Source organism: Crocodylus siamensis, chromosome 2 (genome assembly GCF_052110815.1).
Source record: "Crocodylus siamensis isolate JL-2025a chromosome 2, ASM5211081v1, whole genome shotgun sequence".
Lineage (NCBI taxonomy): Eukaryota > Metazoa > Chordata > Crocodylia > Crocodylidae > Crocodylus > Crocodylus siamensis.
In genome coordinates this window covers 74,015,698-74,035,180 of record NC_143396.1, presented here as the reverse complement: position 1 = coordinate 74,035,180, position 19,483 = coordinate 74,015,698, and the positions used below count along the sequence as shown (strand labels likewise).

The window sequence follows — 19,483 nt, the reverse complement described above, 5'->3', positions numbered from 1 at the left end:
GAGCCTAAATGTATGATCCTTGAAGTCTGATGTGTTCTTAACATGATCTAACTATAATGTGCAATCTCACCCTAAAATGGGTAGATTAATAGGTATCCTGTTTAAAGGAGTTAGTAGACTGCTTGGCAAGCTCTGCAATTATTAATGACAAAATAAAACAGGAGGAGATAAGAGAGCAAGAGAGCCATCGGACAGGAAGAGATGCAGTTATTTGGTCCTAAATTGAACCAGAGAGACAAAGCTCCTTTTGGCATAGAACTGACTGCTCAGGCAGTCTGTGAAACTACAAGCAGGGAAAAAGGTTTGCTGCCATCTGTTTCCACTATGATCAGGGAAAGAGAACTGTGTGGATGTTCATTGTACAAAACAAATGTATCAATGAATACACCATGCTTGGAGAACCTGTTTTCCTATTAATGAAAATAATCCTGCCATGACCTAAATTCTGTTTAGCTGCATAGGCCAAAGTGACAAAAATATCCAGACATAAGATCATGGGTATGTACATGACTACTTCTTGACAAATTCATGACTTTTAGGATATTTCATTAAAAAAGAATCTTTGCTTTTGTCATTCCAGGACGCCTATTTAAGATAAAACTCTTGGTGAATATTTTATATTTAAATGTGGTTCCATTTTTCAGTTTCTACAGCCTGGGATTTTAAGGTGGAATAAACGTATGTATGTGTGTACACACATGCATGCACACAGGCATTGTGAGTTTTCTTCCTTTTAACTGCAATGAGACTTCTGAACTTTTTCTGCTAACTACTTCAGTACAAGGAAGAAGAAACGTCAGGCATCATAGTGTAATGAAACCTACCTACCTTGCCTTTACAAACCACAAGTTCTTAGCTATGCAATTGTGATTAGCCCTATCAAGTTCAATGGGACAACTATGTGTATAAAGTTAAACATATGAGTAAGTGTTTACAAGATCACTGCCAAAGTTAAAAATAAGTTAGTTAATGGGAACTTCATAATAGAACTAATCCTTCCCTCATTGAAGTCTTTTTTTAAAATGGAATTCTTACCATTGACTTCACCAGGGAAAAGGACTAGGTTCTGTTGATTTATTTTAAGACATTATCTAATGCATTTTAAACAGACTATAAAGGTCTGTTCTGAGTCTAGTACTATGCAACATTTTCATTAAGAACTTGGATGATGAAATAGAGAATATTCACCAACCAGGGAGGGATTACAAGTGCTTTGAAACATGAGTTTCAAATTTAAGATGATCTTGAAAAAGTACAGAAATGGTACAAATTAAGGTAGATGAAATTCACTAAAGACAAGTGCAAAGAACTGTATGAAGGAAGAAAAGATGAGAGAGCCATTTATTCACTATTTTGTGTAAGTCAAAGTACTGCAGAAGAGGATGTGGTGGTTATAGGATGCAATTCAACAAAGGCAAGTGCCAACTGCTGCACCTAGGGAGAAGCAATCACCAACACACTTACAGGTTGGGGGAGGACTTTCTCAGCAGCACAGCAACAGAAAGGGATCTCGGAGTCATTGCTGACACCAAGATGAACATGAGTCATCCACGTGAGAAAATGATCAGTAAAGCTAACCGGACTTTATCATTCATTAGCAAGTGAATGACAAACAGATCCAAGAAGGTGATACTTCCCCTCTATGCAGCATTGGTCAGGCCGTACTTGGAGTACTGCATCCAGTTTTGGGCATCGTACTTCAAGAGGGTTGTGGACAACTTCAAGAGGGTTCAGAGGAGGGCCATTCGTATGGTTAGAGGCTTGAAAGCAAAACCCTACGAGGAGAGATTGAGGCACCTGGATCTCTTCAGCCTCCACAAGAGAAGGCTGAGAAGTGCTCTTGTAGCCGCCAACAAATTTATCAGTGGGGTGGGGGGAGGGGGCAGCAAGGAATAGGAAATGTTCTTTTTACCAGGGCACCCCTTGGAGTAACTAGGAACAAAAGCTGCATAAAGCAGATTTAAGTTAGACATCAGCAAAAACGTATTTACAGTAGGGGTTGCCAGAATGTGGAATGGGCTTCTAAGGGAGATGGTGCTCTCCCCTACCTTGGGGACCTTTAAGAGGAGGCTAGACATGCACCTGGCTGGGGTCATCTGACCCCAGTGCTCTTTCCTGCCCATGGCAGGAGGTCAGACTTGATCTAGTGAGGTCCCTTCCGACCCAAACACCTATGAATTTATAGTGGACTGCAAACTGAATACTAATCAGTAATATGTGGAGCTTTGTTCCTGCTCTTGATTTTACATAGAAGACCAACCTGGTGATAAGTAAAGGTATAAGATGGATAGATTAAGATAAGATAACCACACTTACAATTCTTCAAAGTGTAATTACTATTAGTGCAAAGTACCTAATATACTAAACACTTTAGGAAAGCATTGTGGCTCAGACCCCTCTCCCATTACTATTATTGAAATGCAATGCAATACTTCAATTTTAGAGGTGACCAGTGTGGAAAAAATGAGGCTGTATTTCATCAAATGTGTGCCAAAAAGGAAATTCCAGTGGTAAGGAGTTTCAATATTTTAAAACCAACTAACTCTTTCTGTTAGTAGTAGTAATACTGTACTTTAATAGTTATTTCAAAGTTTTGCATGATAGATTTATGTCTGGAGAGAATTGATATAGCCCAGAAACAGTCCATGAGAATAATAGCATACGTAAAACTCTGTACAATGTTCTACTACAGTGGTAAATATATAATATATAGGTGGTAAATATATAATATACAAACAAAAACTGTATTCATAGAACATTAGGGTTATAAAGATAGGCACTCAAAAGTCAGGAAATACCACAAATAAGATTGTTTGGGCAAACTTAAATGTATCTATTGTACATATATATTTTGCGAACCTTTAATTAGATGATCACATACTATTTTTTCCACAGGATTCCTCTGCCACTCCGTGCACTCTGTGAATGTTTGCTGACTGAGTAGATATATAGTATAATCCTAAGCATTTACCCCAGCCTTGAGAAGACCTGAGGGCTAGTTGCTCCCCTCCTGCTGTAAATGGGGAGATGACAAGGAGTCATCACTCCCTGCCTCTTCCTAAAACCATGCAGTCCCTCATTTTGGTAATAGGCAAGGAGCTTTGCTGATGCCTACTGCCTTCCCCTTGCCATCCCTACCACCTGGCTGAGGCTCAGGGCATCAATGTAAGAGCAGGCAGCCACGAGCAGGCTCTGGAAATGTCTTCCCAACCTGACTCCTGTCTCACCTTGCTGCCCCACCATGAAGTTGAGTGCCATAGTAGAGATTTAAAAGCAGGGCTCTCAGCACCAGCTTTTAAATTGCTGCCCCACTGTTCAGCAGGGTGGCAAGGGGAAACTGGGAATCAAAAGCCAAGCTGGGGAAAACCTCTGCATACCCAGTTCCTGACTCCTTCAGCTTTTAACCTGCTGCCCCCGCCATTTGACCAGTGGGGCTAGGAGCAAGACATTCAGCTTTCCCCAGTGCAGCTCCTGGAATAAGGCAGACCGCTGTGCCTAACCACCACAATGAAATACTCTTCCCCTCCTCCCACATGCTCTGTACTACTTTGGGTCAGCCTGGAGCTGTGAGGAGCAGGGGAGACTGCCATGCCCCTACTGCAGGACTCCAGGAGCCTTGCTGCAGGTCAACCTGGAAGATGCAAGGAGCAGAGCTATTCTCCTGCAGGAGAAAACAGGGAAGGTTCCCCACCATGGAAGGATGTCTCTGCCAATTAGCTGATTGGAAGGATGGGGTAGGGGGGCATTCTTCTACAGGAGGAACCCTTCCAGGGCTGTGTGCCAGCCGCTGCTATTCAGCCGGCCCCTTTCCTAGCCAGGGGAGAGGGCAGGCTATCAAGTAATAGGCTCCCCTGAGGGCAAGGGTGGCCCAGAGAGTGCCCCCTGGACAGGCTATTTTTCTACTGGAATAAATTTCTTCTGATAGAAATTAATGTCTGTACACACAGGTACTCCATCTAACTTCTTGCAGAAGAGCCAATTCTCTTCCACAAGAAATCTCTTAAAGAATCCCACTTCTCCCAGCACAATGGATGGTCTGTACATGGTCACAGTTAGTTAAGAAGGCATCATTATCACTCTTCTACAAATTAAGGAGAGAGGACAAAAGGATTAAAATTAAAGATGCCCATGGATTTTGGGTGCCTAATTTGAATGGCCAGCAGTTAGAACAGTATTTACTAGTAAGGTTAGGCACCTGATTTTATCTGATGTATAACAATTCATAGGACTTTATGTTCTGAGCAGATTTTTCACTGACAAGTAAATGGTATGCAAATCTGGCTCCAAGTACTGTTACTTGGGCACTCAGAAAATAAGAAAACATTGATAATCATCTATGAAAAATCTGGTGTAAGTGATTTTTAATGCAGCTATTTAGTGTACAGTCTCTTTAAAAAGTATTTTAAAAAGAGTAAACACAACACATATTCTATCATATGGGACCACCTTGACCCCACTCACCCCTCACCAACAGTATTGGTACCCTTAGATCCACACAGACCTCTGCTACTATGGCTGACAAAATTATTATTATTATTAATCAACAGTAACTTCTCCTGTATTTGTGCTATTATTGTTTTTTTAGACACACATTTTATAAGTGGGTTTCATAGATGTTTGATGACAACAAGGAAATGCTGAGACTTAGAACTCCTGAGTTCAGTGCCAGATACCATAGTGTATTTTAAAGGTTGAATCCCCCTTCAACCTGTACCCAATCTGACTCCTTTTACCTTTGTTCCCTCTAACCCTGTTCTAATCCTTTTCCCTCACCCATCTCCTGTATTGGTCTTCCCCACAAGCTCCTCTCTAGAACTTGCTAGGAATTTCTGCCAAAAACAGTTTTAATTGGAAATGCTGTTTTGCCACCCAAATCTTACCCAACATGCCGAGTTTTATAAAATTATCCTTGAGTAAGGCATTGTGGCTCCATAACAAAAATTCTGCTAGGAAAGGAAGAGACTACACCAGAATATCCAAGAGCTTGCCATTAGAGGAAGCTCGCCATGTGAGAAACAGGTTCAAATAATCTCCATTTCATCACATTTGGGATTAGGGCTTTGAACTAGACTGTCACGCATTCTAGGTGAATGTTCTAACTACTGAGCAAGAGCTTACTTCTTTTCCTCTGCCATCTTCCTTTCTACTCCTGAAAAAATGTATTATTTTATGTATGCAAGTAGAACAGTTTTAACTGAAAAGATCAAAATAAACCCACCCAGAAGACCTGGTAGCTTGGAGATTAGGTTCCTAGGAGATATGGGTTCTGTCTATTCTAGATTGGACAGACCCAAAGCTACAGCATCCTGACTCAATGCCAGAACTTCCTGGGGCAGCCCATTAATTGACATTAATTCTCTATCTGAGAAGGCAGGTTGTCAAGTGGACTATGTTCTATTTTGAACAAAATAGGTGCATTTCCCATTTTGGTATGAGAGTCTCTCTCTTTTTTGGTTAGCTACAAAAAGTCGGTTTCATCCCAGTTTGGAATACACAAATTTCTGAAATCCCTGAAAGCTGTTTTTCCCCACTTCTACTCCTTGCCCTTCTGTATCCAAAACAGCCTACCTCTCCTCCCTTCCATAGTACTGTAGTTATGAGTATTAGGGTCATTACAGTAAAAAGGAGAGCATCCTCTTGTTTTTGGTTACATTGCCCAATGCCACAGTGGTCCCAGGCTCTGAGAAAAGTTCATACCAGTGAAGGATGTGTTGAACAGCCTAGCATGCTCAACACATCCTTACAAACATGGGAATACGCGTGTGCAGTGTGATTAGAAAGTAAGAAATAACCTTGTGCACTTGCTCTGTAAAGATGGACTCTTCAAAGAATACTTCCACCAGTTTTCTATTTGAGCAAGCACACAGTGTAATGTTCAGAGGCTTAAAATTTAGGGTGAATTTCTACAAGGATGGCAAAATGCACTGCCATGAGGGTATCATCCTTGCAAATTTTCAAGTCCCTGTACCCAGTCCTGGAGAGGTTACATCTTCTCAAAGAAACAGTTGTAAGATTCAGAAAAATACTGAAAAAATAAGGAAAACACATTGAGAAAAACAACACATTTTTCTCTAAAATTATTCTCTAAAATGCATGATTTGTCTTCCTGATATGTTCTAAAAATTTCAGCCCAAATCATGCATTTGGCACAGAACACTTTACCCTAACTAGCTAAAGACTAGCAATGTTATAAGCAACTAGAAACAGGGTCTTAGAATGGAAAGTATTAGCAATCTTAACTACAGGAGTCACAAACAGTACTTAGTATAATTTAAATGTTACACAGTACCTCCTATTAACCTACATTTAAGAAATCATATTGTCTTATTTTTTTACCTGAAAATCTTCTTTAGATGTGTTTTTGTTATAAACTAAACAAAAAATTCTAACAAGCTGATTTTATTGTCCATCATAAACTAGACTCTACCATCCTTCTGCATATATGGAAAAGCTACTCATGGAGAAAACGTCTACTCAAAGCACCACTAAGTAGAATGGCAGAAACTGGCCCAATATAAGCAAATTGTTCTTGTTGTGAACAATATACTAAAAAAACAAAAATAACAACAAAAAATGACACACCATTTGACTTACGAGAAGTTTAAAATAGATTCTGCTAGCAGATAAACAGTTAACTGCAATAAATTAGCTATTTAAACAGCAGTGATAAACAAAGATAAGTACAAACATACCTTGCCCTTGCGGAACTCCATAAAACTCAGCAGCTATCCTTGCTGCCTCCTTACGGTTCCCTTTTACAATGTAGAAATGACTTAGTATGGCAAGGCTGATTTTAACAAAAAGTTTAAAACAAAAAAGTGAAAGTATAGTAAAGTATACATTGGATAGCTGCTGGGCAAAAGGGCGACTTTCCTCTATGACGGTCATTGCTGCAGCAGACTCTTTGTCAGCACTTCGGTACTGCTTTCAAATGCTCTGATAAGATCATATGGCTCCAGCCAGGCACTCTCAGGAACAGCTGGTCCTGCGGAAAGAAAATATCAGCTGGTCATGATGCCTGGTGCTCAAAATATGGGGATTATTTATACTGTACATAGTATTGAGTTCACTGCAGCTCCTGCTGGTCTGATGATATTCAACTGGAGCAGGCTGTCCACTAACACAATTTCCAAGGTTCTAGATTATAATTTTTCCTTTCAAAAGGTCTGTTTCATTTCACAGTGGTATTTTTATTTTGTCTTCTTACTTCTATTTTGAATCATTTAAAAAGATGCCACTGAAAGTATTATTGTAAAAATACTGTATTTCACTCGCTGCTGCTAACAAAAAACAGCTGTTTGTATGTATGAAAGTGAAATGATTTCTTTCCTAAGGTATGTTCTCCCTGCTACTTGGGTATATTTGTTTATTTATGTAAGATCTCTTTTTACGCTGTCATTTTAGATTTGCTAACATATGAAGGGCCCAAGCAGTAAAGCATTTTTCCTTAAACACAGCAAGCTTGCAATAGCTCTTAAAAAACAAATTTGGGCATACTTGGGACATCAGTTTTAAGTCTCTCTTTAATTCAGGGATGAATGGAATAGTGGTTTATCTGCATGGTTTACATAATTGTTATCTGGAATAATATCAAACAGCTAACAAAAGCAAATCCCATGTTATTTTTTTAGTGAAGATCTGCTGCTCAGAATATTTAAAATTACAATGGAAAAAATGATGGTAAACATACAAGAAGGAAAAATTTTTAATACCTTTATAATGCAAATTTGTTCTGCTGTGTCATGTTACCTTAGAGCTAAGATATGGCAAGGTTTACTTGCCAGTTTTGTTTGCCCAGTTTTGGATATTGAAATGTGAAATTCTCAGCATCTTCAGAGGGAACTGATTTGCTCATCTACTGTAAATCAATTACGACAATCAGCAGTTACTCATAAGTAATTCCATTACTGTGAGTAACTGCTCATGAGTAAGTGCATGGTTCACAAACTGATATAAACTAAAGAGCAGCCAGATAGAGCAGAATTCTTTTAAGTGAGAGACAACCCCAAAAATAACAGACCAGGACAGACTATCAAATGATATTATTCTACTTTCTTGATATATCTTTTGAAGTAAAAAGAAATTAATTCAACTGTGGTTTGGTGATGTACCCAAATGCACACCACTTTTTTAATCTTAAACCAAACATCTTTTTTCCCCTACTAGTTTAAGAAAGACAAACAATATAGAATTTTGTATGAATTTAGAATATTCGCAAATGTCCACTAGGGATTGAACATGACCTAAAGGCTCTTACAGCTCAGTGGAATAACTTAAACTGACATTAATGAACTTTGGATCAGGCTCCGAGTCAAAATTGTCAAGCTTTTCCACTTATGATTCCAAATAGATTTGAATTCCTATTTCTAAAGAAAAATATGGAAAAACTGTGAATCTCTTACATCATTCAGCTCCCTGACTAATCTTTTTGGCTCCCTCTACACGTGTTGGTAAAGGTGCAATTGTGGGATAATGCATTAGATCCAATCGTGCCTTATTGCCAGTGTAGGGGGAAATCAGGCTCTCCTCGCATTGGCAAGAAGCAGGCTCCCACAGCCTCCTTTGCTAAGGGGGCCTGAGATCATAGTGGTGAAGCGCAGCCAGGACCAAAAGATCCATCAGGTGTGGGGACTCTCAGTCTTGGCTCTGTGTGTGGGCCTTCATGCATCCTCAAGCCTTGGGCAGTGCAAATGCTCCAACACCCCCAGGCCCAGGGGTTTCATACTGGGCATGGTGCAGCCCTGCAGCTAAGAACCCTGTTACTGATAGGGCTCCTAGCTGAGGGGAGACCCTGCTACATATGCAAATTAAAAAGCTCAATAACTAACAGCTATAAAGTTAGTATTCATTTTCAAGGTTTACCTTAATAGCTAGCTGGAGCTTTTTATTGTGTGATAAGTACATTGCATGTGTAGCTGGTCTTAAGGTAATTGCAGAATTAACCAGTTAATTGTGTGATACCTATATGAGGGGGACTGTGTGTTAAGGGGGGATGTCTATTGAAAAATAAATATCAAGCTTTTTCCTATTATCAACTACATTTTGTTTAGTTTTATCTTGAGAAAAGCAGATTTTTATTTGTTTCCTCTGAAGTGATTTGAATATATGCAAAATCACAGGAAAAATTCAATGCACAAGTAATATATTTTTACAGTAATTTATATTATTCTGAGAAAACCTCAGTCTTTTCATAAATTTCCTTTGAACAACTAGCTAGGATAAATACTACCTTCCTACTACTTCAGCTAGAGGTAGGGGTGAGTATTTAAGAAACTGCCAAATGAAAATCCTACTTTATATTTAGCATATTGTTATCTGACACTAAACTGACGTGGCATGTTTTCCGTAGGGATAAAAGTGCATTATGTTCCTAGCATGTATTGCCAATTTCCGTTTCAATCATTAATGAACAGAAATGATATTTTCCTTAGTGACACATCCAGTATTTGATATTTCATATTATTCTTATCACCTCTTCATGATCAGAAAAGCATTATCAGAAAACATTAACTTATTCAAGTAATCAGTACACAGAATTCTTTGGTGATCCAATTCATTTCTGCTTTGCTAACTTACCATTCAAAATGATGAATTATCTTATAAAAAAGATAACTTTCTTTTTGCGGAGATTTCATTTAATATCATAAAGTTCCCAGGAATACACACACTTCAGCATATACACTTCTCCCAAATTTTCAGCCCTACAACAGTAAAGTACTAGATAAACAACAAAAACCCAAAAACTACCAATTGTAGATGGAGCTAATAGTGATATCTATTACTTGATCCTTCTTTTGTAGGCTCTGTTTTCAATCACTTATAGCTTTCCCCAAACATAACTGTTACACTGAAATTTTCCATTCACATTTCCGCTGACCAAAAAAGCAGCGGCAATTTTAGGTTTCCCTCATGGTAAAAAATTGTGACCACTGTTTCACTGAGCTATAGCACTTCCATACTGTAAAATGGGGATGGGCAAAATACAGCCCATAGGCTATATCCAGCCTGCCAAGGGATTTTATCTGGCCAGTGGCGGATCCCTCAGCTCTGCCCAACACAGATCCAAGGTGCAGACCAGGCCGTGGTGCATGAGGCTGGTCTCACCGCCCCCAGGCATGCAGCACAGCTGGGGAGGCACAGCAGCTGGACTCCGCTTCCTTTCAGCTCCAGCAGCAGAGTTCCTTCTGAATGCTGCTGCCCGCCTCACTACCACTGCTGAACCTGGCTCCATACCCAGTCTGTCTGCTCTACACCCACTGCTGTGGGAGCCAGACCAGTGAGCAGGCAGACAGTCGGGGTCACCACAGAGACCAGCCCAGGACCCATGCAGGCAGGGTGCACTCAGCTGGCCAGATGAGATGGTGTCACAGATGGGCAGGGAGTGGTGGCTGGGAGTGGAACAGTAGGGTGGACCAGGGCTGAGATTGTGGTGCAGTGACAGTGCAAGGCCAGGCCCAGGCCAGAGCCGTGATCTGCTCCCAGGTCTAGTAATCTACCACTTACGGAGTTTTGGTGAGCTGTTATGGTGTGGAGAGAGGGAGGAGGGTACTGATCTGGCCCACAACCACTCACTGAACTCCCTAAGTGGCCCTCCAGCCAAATAATTGTCCACCCCTGCTGTAGAGGGAGGACTGGATGTCTCTCATGTGTAATAAAAATCCATACCAAACTATAAATTTCTACAAATCCAGAATAATTTATAAGTCTCTGAAAGTGCATTTCACACATGCTCAGTAGAGGTTTTATTACAAGGTGGCCACATAATTCTTCAAAGACTGTCTGTATTAAACATGTGCCCCTCCCCATACAACACCTACATGCCAACTGGATTGAACATATTCCAGCTGCACTGAACATTCTCCATCTCCATCTCCGTCCCACGGCTGCTGGAGCTATGCAGAATTGTCCCTATAACTACCCCTCTATGCTTCTGACATCTGGTGTGGTACAGGCACCACAACTTTCCACTGCTTTAAGCACTTTCCTGCCCTGGTGCCCAAGCAGCATGGTAGAAGAAGTACTGACGTGAACACTGAGATTGGAATTGGTGGGATTGTTATATAGGGAGGGTAGGAACAGAGAAGAATGGAGATTAAGAGAGGAATTATGAGGTGAGAAGACCATTTAGAAAACAAGTACTTTGTTACTTGAGGAAGACCAAATTCTATGAGATGCTGAGAGCCTCAACTTAACAAAGGACCATTTTCTAACTCAAAATGAAATATTAGCTCCGACTAGTGATTTATATTCATCAGGTATGTGGGATGTGACAACTGGTAGCAGACATCATACTTATTTTGGTAGGAAATAGTGAGTTTTGCTATATCATTGATTCTAGGGACATTTTTTGTTATAAATTGTTAAATAGTTCCATATGTCTTTCTGGTGTTAAATATTTAACTGTTTCCTTAACATTTTAAACATATGTATGCTTTTATAGTAATGCAAATACAACAACATTTTCATATGCTAGTCTTATATTATTCCCATTTCTAAATCTGCATCTTTTCTTTTCTCTCACTCAACTACATTGGGATAACAATACTTTTTGTTTTGTTTTTCTTTTAAACTTTGTGCCTATATAGCACAACGTACATTGTTGACACTAAGCAAATCAAACAAGAATTGCCAAACTTGCTCATGTGCTCTTAGACTGAAAGTCAAGGAATAATCCCTGTTTTAAAAAGTATTCAATCAGGTATTTAACTCTTTAAATGCGTTTAAGAGCTATTCTGGAAGAGAGGCCCCACAGGGGATGGTTTATTTTGTTTTGAAAATGTCAGAAACATAAAGCATTTCCCATATTGCCTTTACTATTTCATATTTAGCATTTTTCCCTTAAGGTATAGTTTGGCTGAGATTTAAATTGTATTGTTACTCCATAAATTTCAACAGGTTTAACAGTTCTACAGATTTATAGCGTATGACAAATGTATACTCAAAGAGCAAAAACTTGGAGAATTAGGCAAAGCTTTACATTACATTACATTTCTTTCCTACATGTCTTAATACTGTGTCAGTTCAGTAGTTACCCAAACAATGCAGCTGGGCAGCACAAGTCATCTCCAACATTACACCCCCTACTATAGTCTTCTAGACAGGTTTCTAATGATGTCATAGTTTGGACATGCTGCTGACTATAACACAGAGTATGCTATCTTGAACACAGTGTCCAGGGAGTGTGATCTCCCAGGAGACAGTCTGGTAAAACCAGCAGGCACTTCTGGGTAGCAGAACAGGCCAACCACTGTTTCCTCTTACTATAAATAATTGTATATAAGCTTCTGTATGTAATAAAAGAGTTGTTTCACATCACAAGCCTCCACATATTACACTGACCATCCACCTAGTTTGTTCAGATTAAATTCTTTCTTTCAAAATCTGACTTCATGCAGTTCTTGCCAGTATAAAAATTGTTGCTAATTTGTTAGTTTTAAGATACCGATGTTCATTTGTGTATATAACTAAAAACAAAAAACAGAATTCATGGTTTTGACTAACAAATCCAGGTCCCTAGTTAATACAGTTATTTTCAGGAAGGATCTAGATATCCACTGTTATTCCCAGAAGGTATTAAAAATCTCCTCTCATTTTGAAATCATAATGCAATCAATTGTTTTAGTGGCTATCAAGTTCTAGATGCCAGACATCTTCAAATTTAAAAAAAAACACACACTTTGCAGTATTTTTAAGGATGAATCACTTCACATTTTGACCACTGAACAGCTGCCTGTCACAATAGTGATAGATTCCACCACAACGGCAAGTCTAATATCAGGCAATCCCTGCTATCAGCAACACTGTCATATGAATAAGTTTGGTCTACTTAACAACTCACTCTAATCAGTCATAACATCTTATATCATCAGCACTGAATTTCTGTCTATACTAGGAAACTGAACCAGTTGTAATTGAACGGTTCGTACTGGCATAAACCAGGGGTTAACTGTATCTGCATCATCCCCTCTAATTTATACTGAGAAACATTGTAGTTCTGGCCCAAGTACTATCCCAAACTATCTAGACTTAGTGCTGTCCAGGAAGTTCTCCTAGTATAGTTCCAAGAACTTCGGCATTCTTAGAAAATGTCATGAGTGAACTCTGAGACATGCATGAGGGGACAAGAACCATTTCAAATAGCAGGCACACACACTGGGACTGAAAAAGTTTAGGATAAGCATTCAAACTACACCATACTTAGGCCTACCAAGCCATTCTTAAACAGTGGATATTAACACATCTGTTAAGCATTTGGGGATTTTTTGTGTGTAGGTATAATAAGTGAAAATTGTTTCAGAAATGACAAATAGTTTATAGCGCTGCTGCTCACTCTTTTGGCCCCCTGGGCCAAATGAATAGGGTGAGAATAGTCCATGGGCCAGATTGAGCCCTGCACATCAGGATTGGGCCCTGGGGCCCAGCACCATCCCATTCTACCCCTGCATGCCAGGACTAGTCCCTGGGGACCTGGCACTGTCCCCTCCCACCCCTGGGCACTAGGATTGATCCTTGAGGGACTGCTGTCACTCCCTCCCACAAAGATTGGGCCCTGGGTGCCTGGTACTGCCTCTTCCCACCCCAGCATACCAGAATCAGGTTCCAGGGGTCTGGTGCTACCCCCTTCCAGGTCCCCAGGTACCAGAATTGGGCATTGTGGCCTAATGCTGCCTCTGCATACTGGTACTGGGCACCTGATCAAGTGTGCAGAGCCTGGGCATCTCCAAGGGTCCAAAAATTTGGTGGTGGGGGAGCAGTGCCACCCCTTTCCTGACACCAAATTTCTGGATCCATGGGAAGCCCCACAGGCCAGATAACATAGAGCCATTGGCCGGATCTGGCCTGCAGGCTGGGGATTGAGCACTCTGGTTTATAGGAAAGTACTATATAGGGTAGCTATGGCTTAAACCAAGGTGATCCAAGCTGTGGCCTGTAGGCTGCACATGGCCTGCAGGGCTAGTTGGCATGGCTCCAGAACTTAAGGGGTGAATCCCACTGCCACTTGACCCCTGCAACCTCTTGGACACTGCCAGATTTGGGGCCCTTGGTCACCACTGGCAAGCCAAGGTGGGAACAGGGGAAAAGGAAGAGTCAGTAGTGGTAGTATTCACCCTCTGCATTCTAGTGAACCTTTAATGGCAACATTTTCATAGATTTCATAGACATTAGGGCTGAAAGGAACCTCGTAAGTTCATTGGGACTTTATCATGTTATTATTGGGCTTTTTCTGTTGGCCACCTCTTGGATTGTTCTTTCAATCTGTCATAAAATTAGGTAATTTAATTTAATTTAATTTTACTCAAATAGCAGGTAATTTAAATTTACTCAGATCGATGTTTAAACACTGGGTAGAGTTCTGTTTACCTGCATTATGGTAGTACTTGATGGCCTAAATCACAGGTATCATACTTACCCCAGGCCAGATCCAGATGACGGAGCTCCTCTTGAGCCAGACCTGTGGGGCCAGTGGCTGCAGTGAGTATACTAGCTGTGGTGGCAAGCCAGGTAGCAACAGCAAACAGAGCTGTGTCAGCACAACGTTACACATCCTCCTGCCACCAATGATTATGTCCAGCAGGGTCGAAAGGCAGTGAATTCTGTGACAGACCATGCCCCTCCTTGAACACCCTCCCTAGTAGCCCACTTGGCCAAATGGTCAGATCCTGCCTGTGGGGCCAATGGCTGATATCCTTGGCCTAAATAAAATTCAAGATCTCTGCATTAGGCACTATATAAATATAAATAGATAAATAAAAGAATACTCATTCACTTTAAATGCTCTTCAAAAAGAGTGTTACTGTCACTATTTATAGGTGCTGAACAATACTGGGTCTTGTATCATATTTATTGAATACTTCTGCAATTTCACAATAATTTTCTGAACCCTATGTTGATTGTAGTGCTGGGCTGAGTAGTTTCTCTCACATAGCTCGATTCCACATGACCAACTTTTCTATCTCAGTCTAAATTACAGCTTTGCTTACCCAGTTTTGGTAGGCTGTTGAGGGTCACATGGGAAGCCCCTTCCCTTGACAGGTGCCCCACCCCTTGATTGAGTGCCCCGCCCCCTGGTCACCATCTTGGGACCAATGACCCAGGGCCTGCACCGGTGGGGCCCAAAGTGGGGCACAGGCTGGCAGGGGTCTATGGAGTCGGGCTGGGCTGCACCAGCGGGCAGGGGAGCTGGCCTGGCTCCACTGGGACCCTGCAATCTGCCACCCTGCTCTGGGCCCCGCCAGCACTGGCCCCAGGACACTGGTGCAGGCCCCGTGTTCCCGCTGGCTCCCACACCCACTCACACCCAGTGCCCCCCAGCCCTGTGGTACAGGCAGCAGGCAGTGCACAGCGCCAACCCCTGCTCACCAGCAGGGACGAAGCTGGTGCTGAGCGTAGGCAAAAATGGCCCCCTGCCCTCCCCGTGGCTGGCACTCCCTGCTGCAGGCACTCGCAGCCCACGTGGGGCTGTCTGGAGCAGGCACAGGCAGCCCCACGCAGGCTACAAGTGGCTACAGTGTGGGGTGCTGACCATGGGACGAGTGAGGGGCTGCTTTTCTCCACACTTAGTACCAGTTTGTAACCCAGCCCCACTGCCAACCTGGGGTCCAAGCCGGTTCCGGGCTTGCCCACTGATGGCAGCAGCTGCAGGCCCCCCGCACTTGCCACGTCGGGCACTGTTTGCTGCTGCTGGCCTGCACGGAACTCTCGCGCTGGGCAGCGACAGTGGCAAACACTGCCAGGGCGGCAAGCGGGGGACCGCAGCTGGTGTCACAATGCACAGCCCCAACAGGTGAGTCCGGAGCTGGCATGGGGCCCAGGCTGGCAGTGGGGCTGGGTTACAAGCTGGTGCTGAGTGGGGGAGGGAGAAAAGTGGCCCCTTATCTGCTCTGTGTCCGGCACCCCGTACTGCAGCCACTCGCAGCCCACCTGGGGCAGCAGGAAGTGTGGGCCCCAGGGCAGGGGAGGGGCTGCTTTTCCCCATGTTCAGCACCAGCTCCTTCCATGCTGGGGTCCTCCCCTCCCCTTAACCCCCCGACCTCTACTGGGGCTTCCAGCTGGAGGGGTGGGCCGGGTGGGCCCTGCTGGTGTGAGAGCCTGCTGGGCTTCCCCTTGGGTCCTACTGCCCTTGGTTCCTGTCATTTTTGACAGGAACCAAAGGCCAAAAATATTAATTTTCTAAATTTTTTAGGGGCCCTGCGGGTTGGATAGAATGGCCTCGCGGACCAGATCTGGCCCACGGGTCGTATTTTGCCCATCTCTGTTCTACCCTATCAAGCAGCATTCTAAGCAGAGCACTTCAAGTAAATAATTCGTCTGAAGCTTGTAACAATTATATCCATACATTTCTGTAAGATGTTCTTGGTTGTATAATTGCAGCTATAATTGTAAAATGCCTTTGTCATTGAAGGAATGTTTATATTGCACACCGTGGGCTAATTTCCCTTGTAATTTGCCTTTGCTCCCACAGTGACACTCTTTCTCATACCCAAGCTGGCTTGGATAGCTCTACACTGCCCTGAACTGCGTTATGTGGAATAGACATACTCTAAGTCTGTTCCATGCATATAAATCTGACATGTATTCTAATTCAATTTGAGATTCTTTTCTTTGACAACCAACAGAATTTTAAATACTCTCATTGGGGATGTTGATTTTTTTTCCTTTCCAAAATTATGATGATCAACATACACATCCTGACAGATTCAAAATATAATGCTTTGGTTCACCTCCGTTGCAAAGGCAATTTGATAGGAAAAGAGATGAAGACCTTCTAAATTCCTTGGCCCATAACTCCATTTTATAATACTCTGGCATTTTGAAGTCCAGACATGACTGCTTCAACAGTTCTGTTTTGGTAATGATTCCTAGCCTAATGTCATCTTTTGTAATCCTTATTTGGTTTATTAAGCAGAATTTTAAAATACTTAGGAAGCTGTTTATTCTAAATGGACATTTCAACTTTTTTTTGTCTAGCAAGCAGCAGTCCCCTTCATGATTTTATTGAAACGTGTTGTGCACAGAGAACTGCCATGTAAGATGCTTTAGATTTCAACCTCCCTCATTTCTCTTCAATACCAGATGCTTCCAGCAAGCTATGGAACCACCTCTTCATTTCTAATTTTGTATCCACCTCCTTCAATTTTCTGTTAGTTTGTTTTCCAGACAGAGGAAACGTGGCTTCATTTCCCCTATTTTTCCTAAAGATTTTGTCTTTTTTAACACTATAATAAAGATCAAATTGGTGCTGGTAAGTGCCTTATCTTTATTTCCTGGCCCCAATTACAAGGGTAGTGGCTAGATTTAAAAGATTATGCCTAAATCATATGGCAGAGGTCACTATCCACAGATTCCTGTGGCTGTTGTTAATATTCAAAAGTCTTTTTCCATCCACTAAGAATGGTATCAGTTAAGTAATCCAATCATAACAGATGCAGCAAAGCATTCTTTTCCTCAAGCTGAGATAACAGTCTCTAGTTAAAAGCCTTTGGTACTTTGACAAGAGACATAAAAATACATTGTGACAGAGAACCACGAATTGACTTCAGGAATGAGATAAAACCACAGCGAGGTGGATCAGTGAGACACAGGCTTCTTGCCATGGAATGCAAAGCACAATGAAGTGTGAAGGTCTCAGCTAAATCAGAGATGTATAAGATGACTTTGCCTTACAAGGCTTTGTATGCCATGTAATGGGCAAAAACAAATTAGCTCAGAGCCAAGAATGTGCTGCTTTTAGCTCCAAAACATTTAGAGTCAGTTTCTGAGCCAAGATCTTTTGGGGACCCATCTCCAAATCTATGGTGGTGAATGAATAGTTGTTGTAAAATGGAAAGTTGATCTGTAAATCAATAATTAAAAAAAAACACCCTAACACTTTAACACTTACTTACCTATAGAATTAAACACACTAAACTGCTTAAAATTTTCAGTGCCACCAGACCCCACATCTTTCCAAAAGAAACCAAGTCTCCTGCACCATTACTTTTTTCCCCCCTCAGACTCCTTCCCTACCTGCTCAACATTCCTCCTATCAGCAGCTGAGGCATATTTGGTCCCTACCTCAAGTTAATTTAAGGGCTGATTAATAAATGACAGGGACTTATCAGAACGGTACTAACAATTTGAGTGCCTGAACTTAACATGGTGCAACGTTTTGCCAAGCCTCAGCCGCTTAGAAGTGTATCCCATGTCTACTCAGACCCAATGGTGAAAACAAAACTAAATCAATTTCTTCTTGAATGAAACAGGAATCAGTTTCCTTCAGTTTCATCTGATGAAATAGGTTGTCGCCTATGAAAGCTTATGGCATTCTGAACAAGTCCGTCTCTAAGGTGCTACTCTGCCCCATCTTCTGCCTGACTAGACTAAGATGGCTAACTCTATCTACTCAGTGAGAAATTAAGTGGAGCTGAGAAGGAGCAGTTATGAACTACAGAATCTGTAGGTATCCCAAGGAGAGGAAGCTACTTGGCAACTAGCCTGCCCAAACAACAGGCAGGGAGCGAAGGGGAATCAGTTTAAAGGTACAGACCAAGAAACCAGAAAAAGGAAAGACCTTCTCTGCATGGGGACATTCTCTCTGAGCAACATCTTCCTCCCAAGTCACTTTAGTCAGACTGCTCTCTACCCCTCTAGCCCAATTACCCACTTATCCTGAGAGGCTGAGTGTTTCAAGAAGCACTAAGTACCTCACGTTACTCTAGCTTGAAAATGGGCTCCAAAATATTTTTTTTAGCTCCAAAAATTCTCCAGATATGTTTGTCTGAGTTATTATATAATTGGAGTCACTTGAAGTAGGAAGTCTTGTTTAGGTGCCAGTATTCTAACATTAAGATTTGGCACCATAATTTGCTGGGGGGGAGGCATTAATCCATTGTACAGAACAATTTTACATTCGTAACAAAACACTCAACTTGCCTAGAATGTAATGTTCTTTAATACATAACCATAGAAAGATCATGGCTGATCTTGTTTTCTGCTATTCAAATGCTTTCTTCCTCTCCTGGATTTTGCCAGATTTATTTCAATGGGATAAAGGCTGTTCAGTGCTTCTCTCTAGTAAAGAAGTAAAAGATCAAAGTTGAGCACATGTTTCATTTTCCTTAATTCTCTGTTTTCAAGTGATTTTTAACTTTAAGGTCCTGTCTACACTACCACCAAAACATTGCTCTTGACAGCAGGAAACTAATGTGGTAGCTGGAAAAGTATGATATCTTTTATTCCAGCTCTCCCTGGGTCCCTGAAGCTGCCAAGGAAGATTTAGCAGCTTTACTATTGTACCACTCCCCACTGCTGACACTCCTGCAGCATTGGCTCAGGCAGGTATGTACAGTTGTTTATAGTATTTTCAAATAGTAAATTGAAAATACAATTATTCTAGACAAGGAATCAGTGACCTATGGCCTGTGGGCCAGATCAGGCCTGCAAAGAAATCAGATCCAACCCATGATGGCGGGTGTTGGCAGCAGGCAGAATTGGGGACACTTAT

General features: G+C 41.7%; 1 protein-coding gene across 2 annotated transcripts in view; it reads right to left on the bottom strand.

Moving 5' to 3' along the window:
* The window catches only part of ASB5 (ankyrin repeat and SOCS box containing 5), a 78,784-nt gene that overhangs the window by 55,346 nt on the left and 3,955 nt on the right, over positions 1–19,483 (bottom strand). For both annotated transcript variants that reach the window (XM_090036153.1, XM_090036152.1), the window contains exon 2: positions 6,693–6,985. In XM_090036153.1, coding sequence (XP_089892279.1) covers positions 6,693–6,888 — 196 coding nt within the window. In that variant the 5' untranslated portion in view covers positions 6,889–6,985. The remainder of the gene's footprint in view (positions 1–6,692; positions 6,986–19,483) is intronic.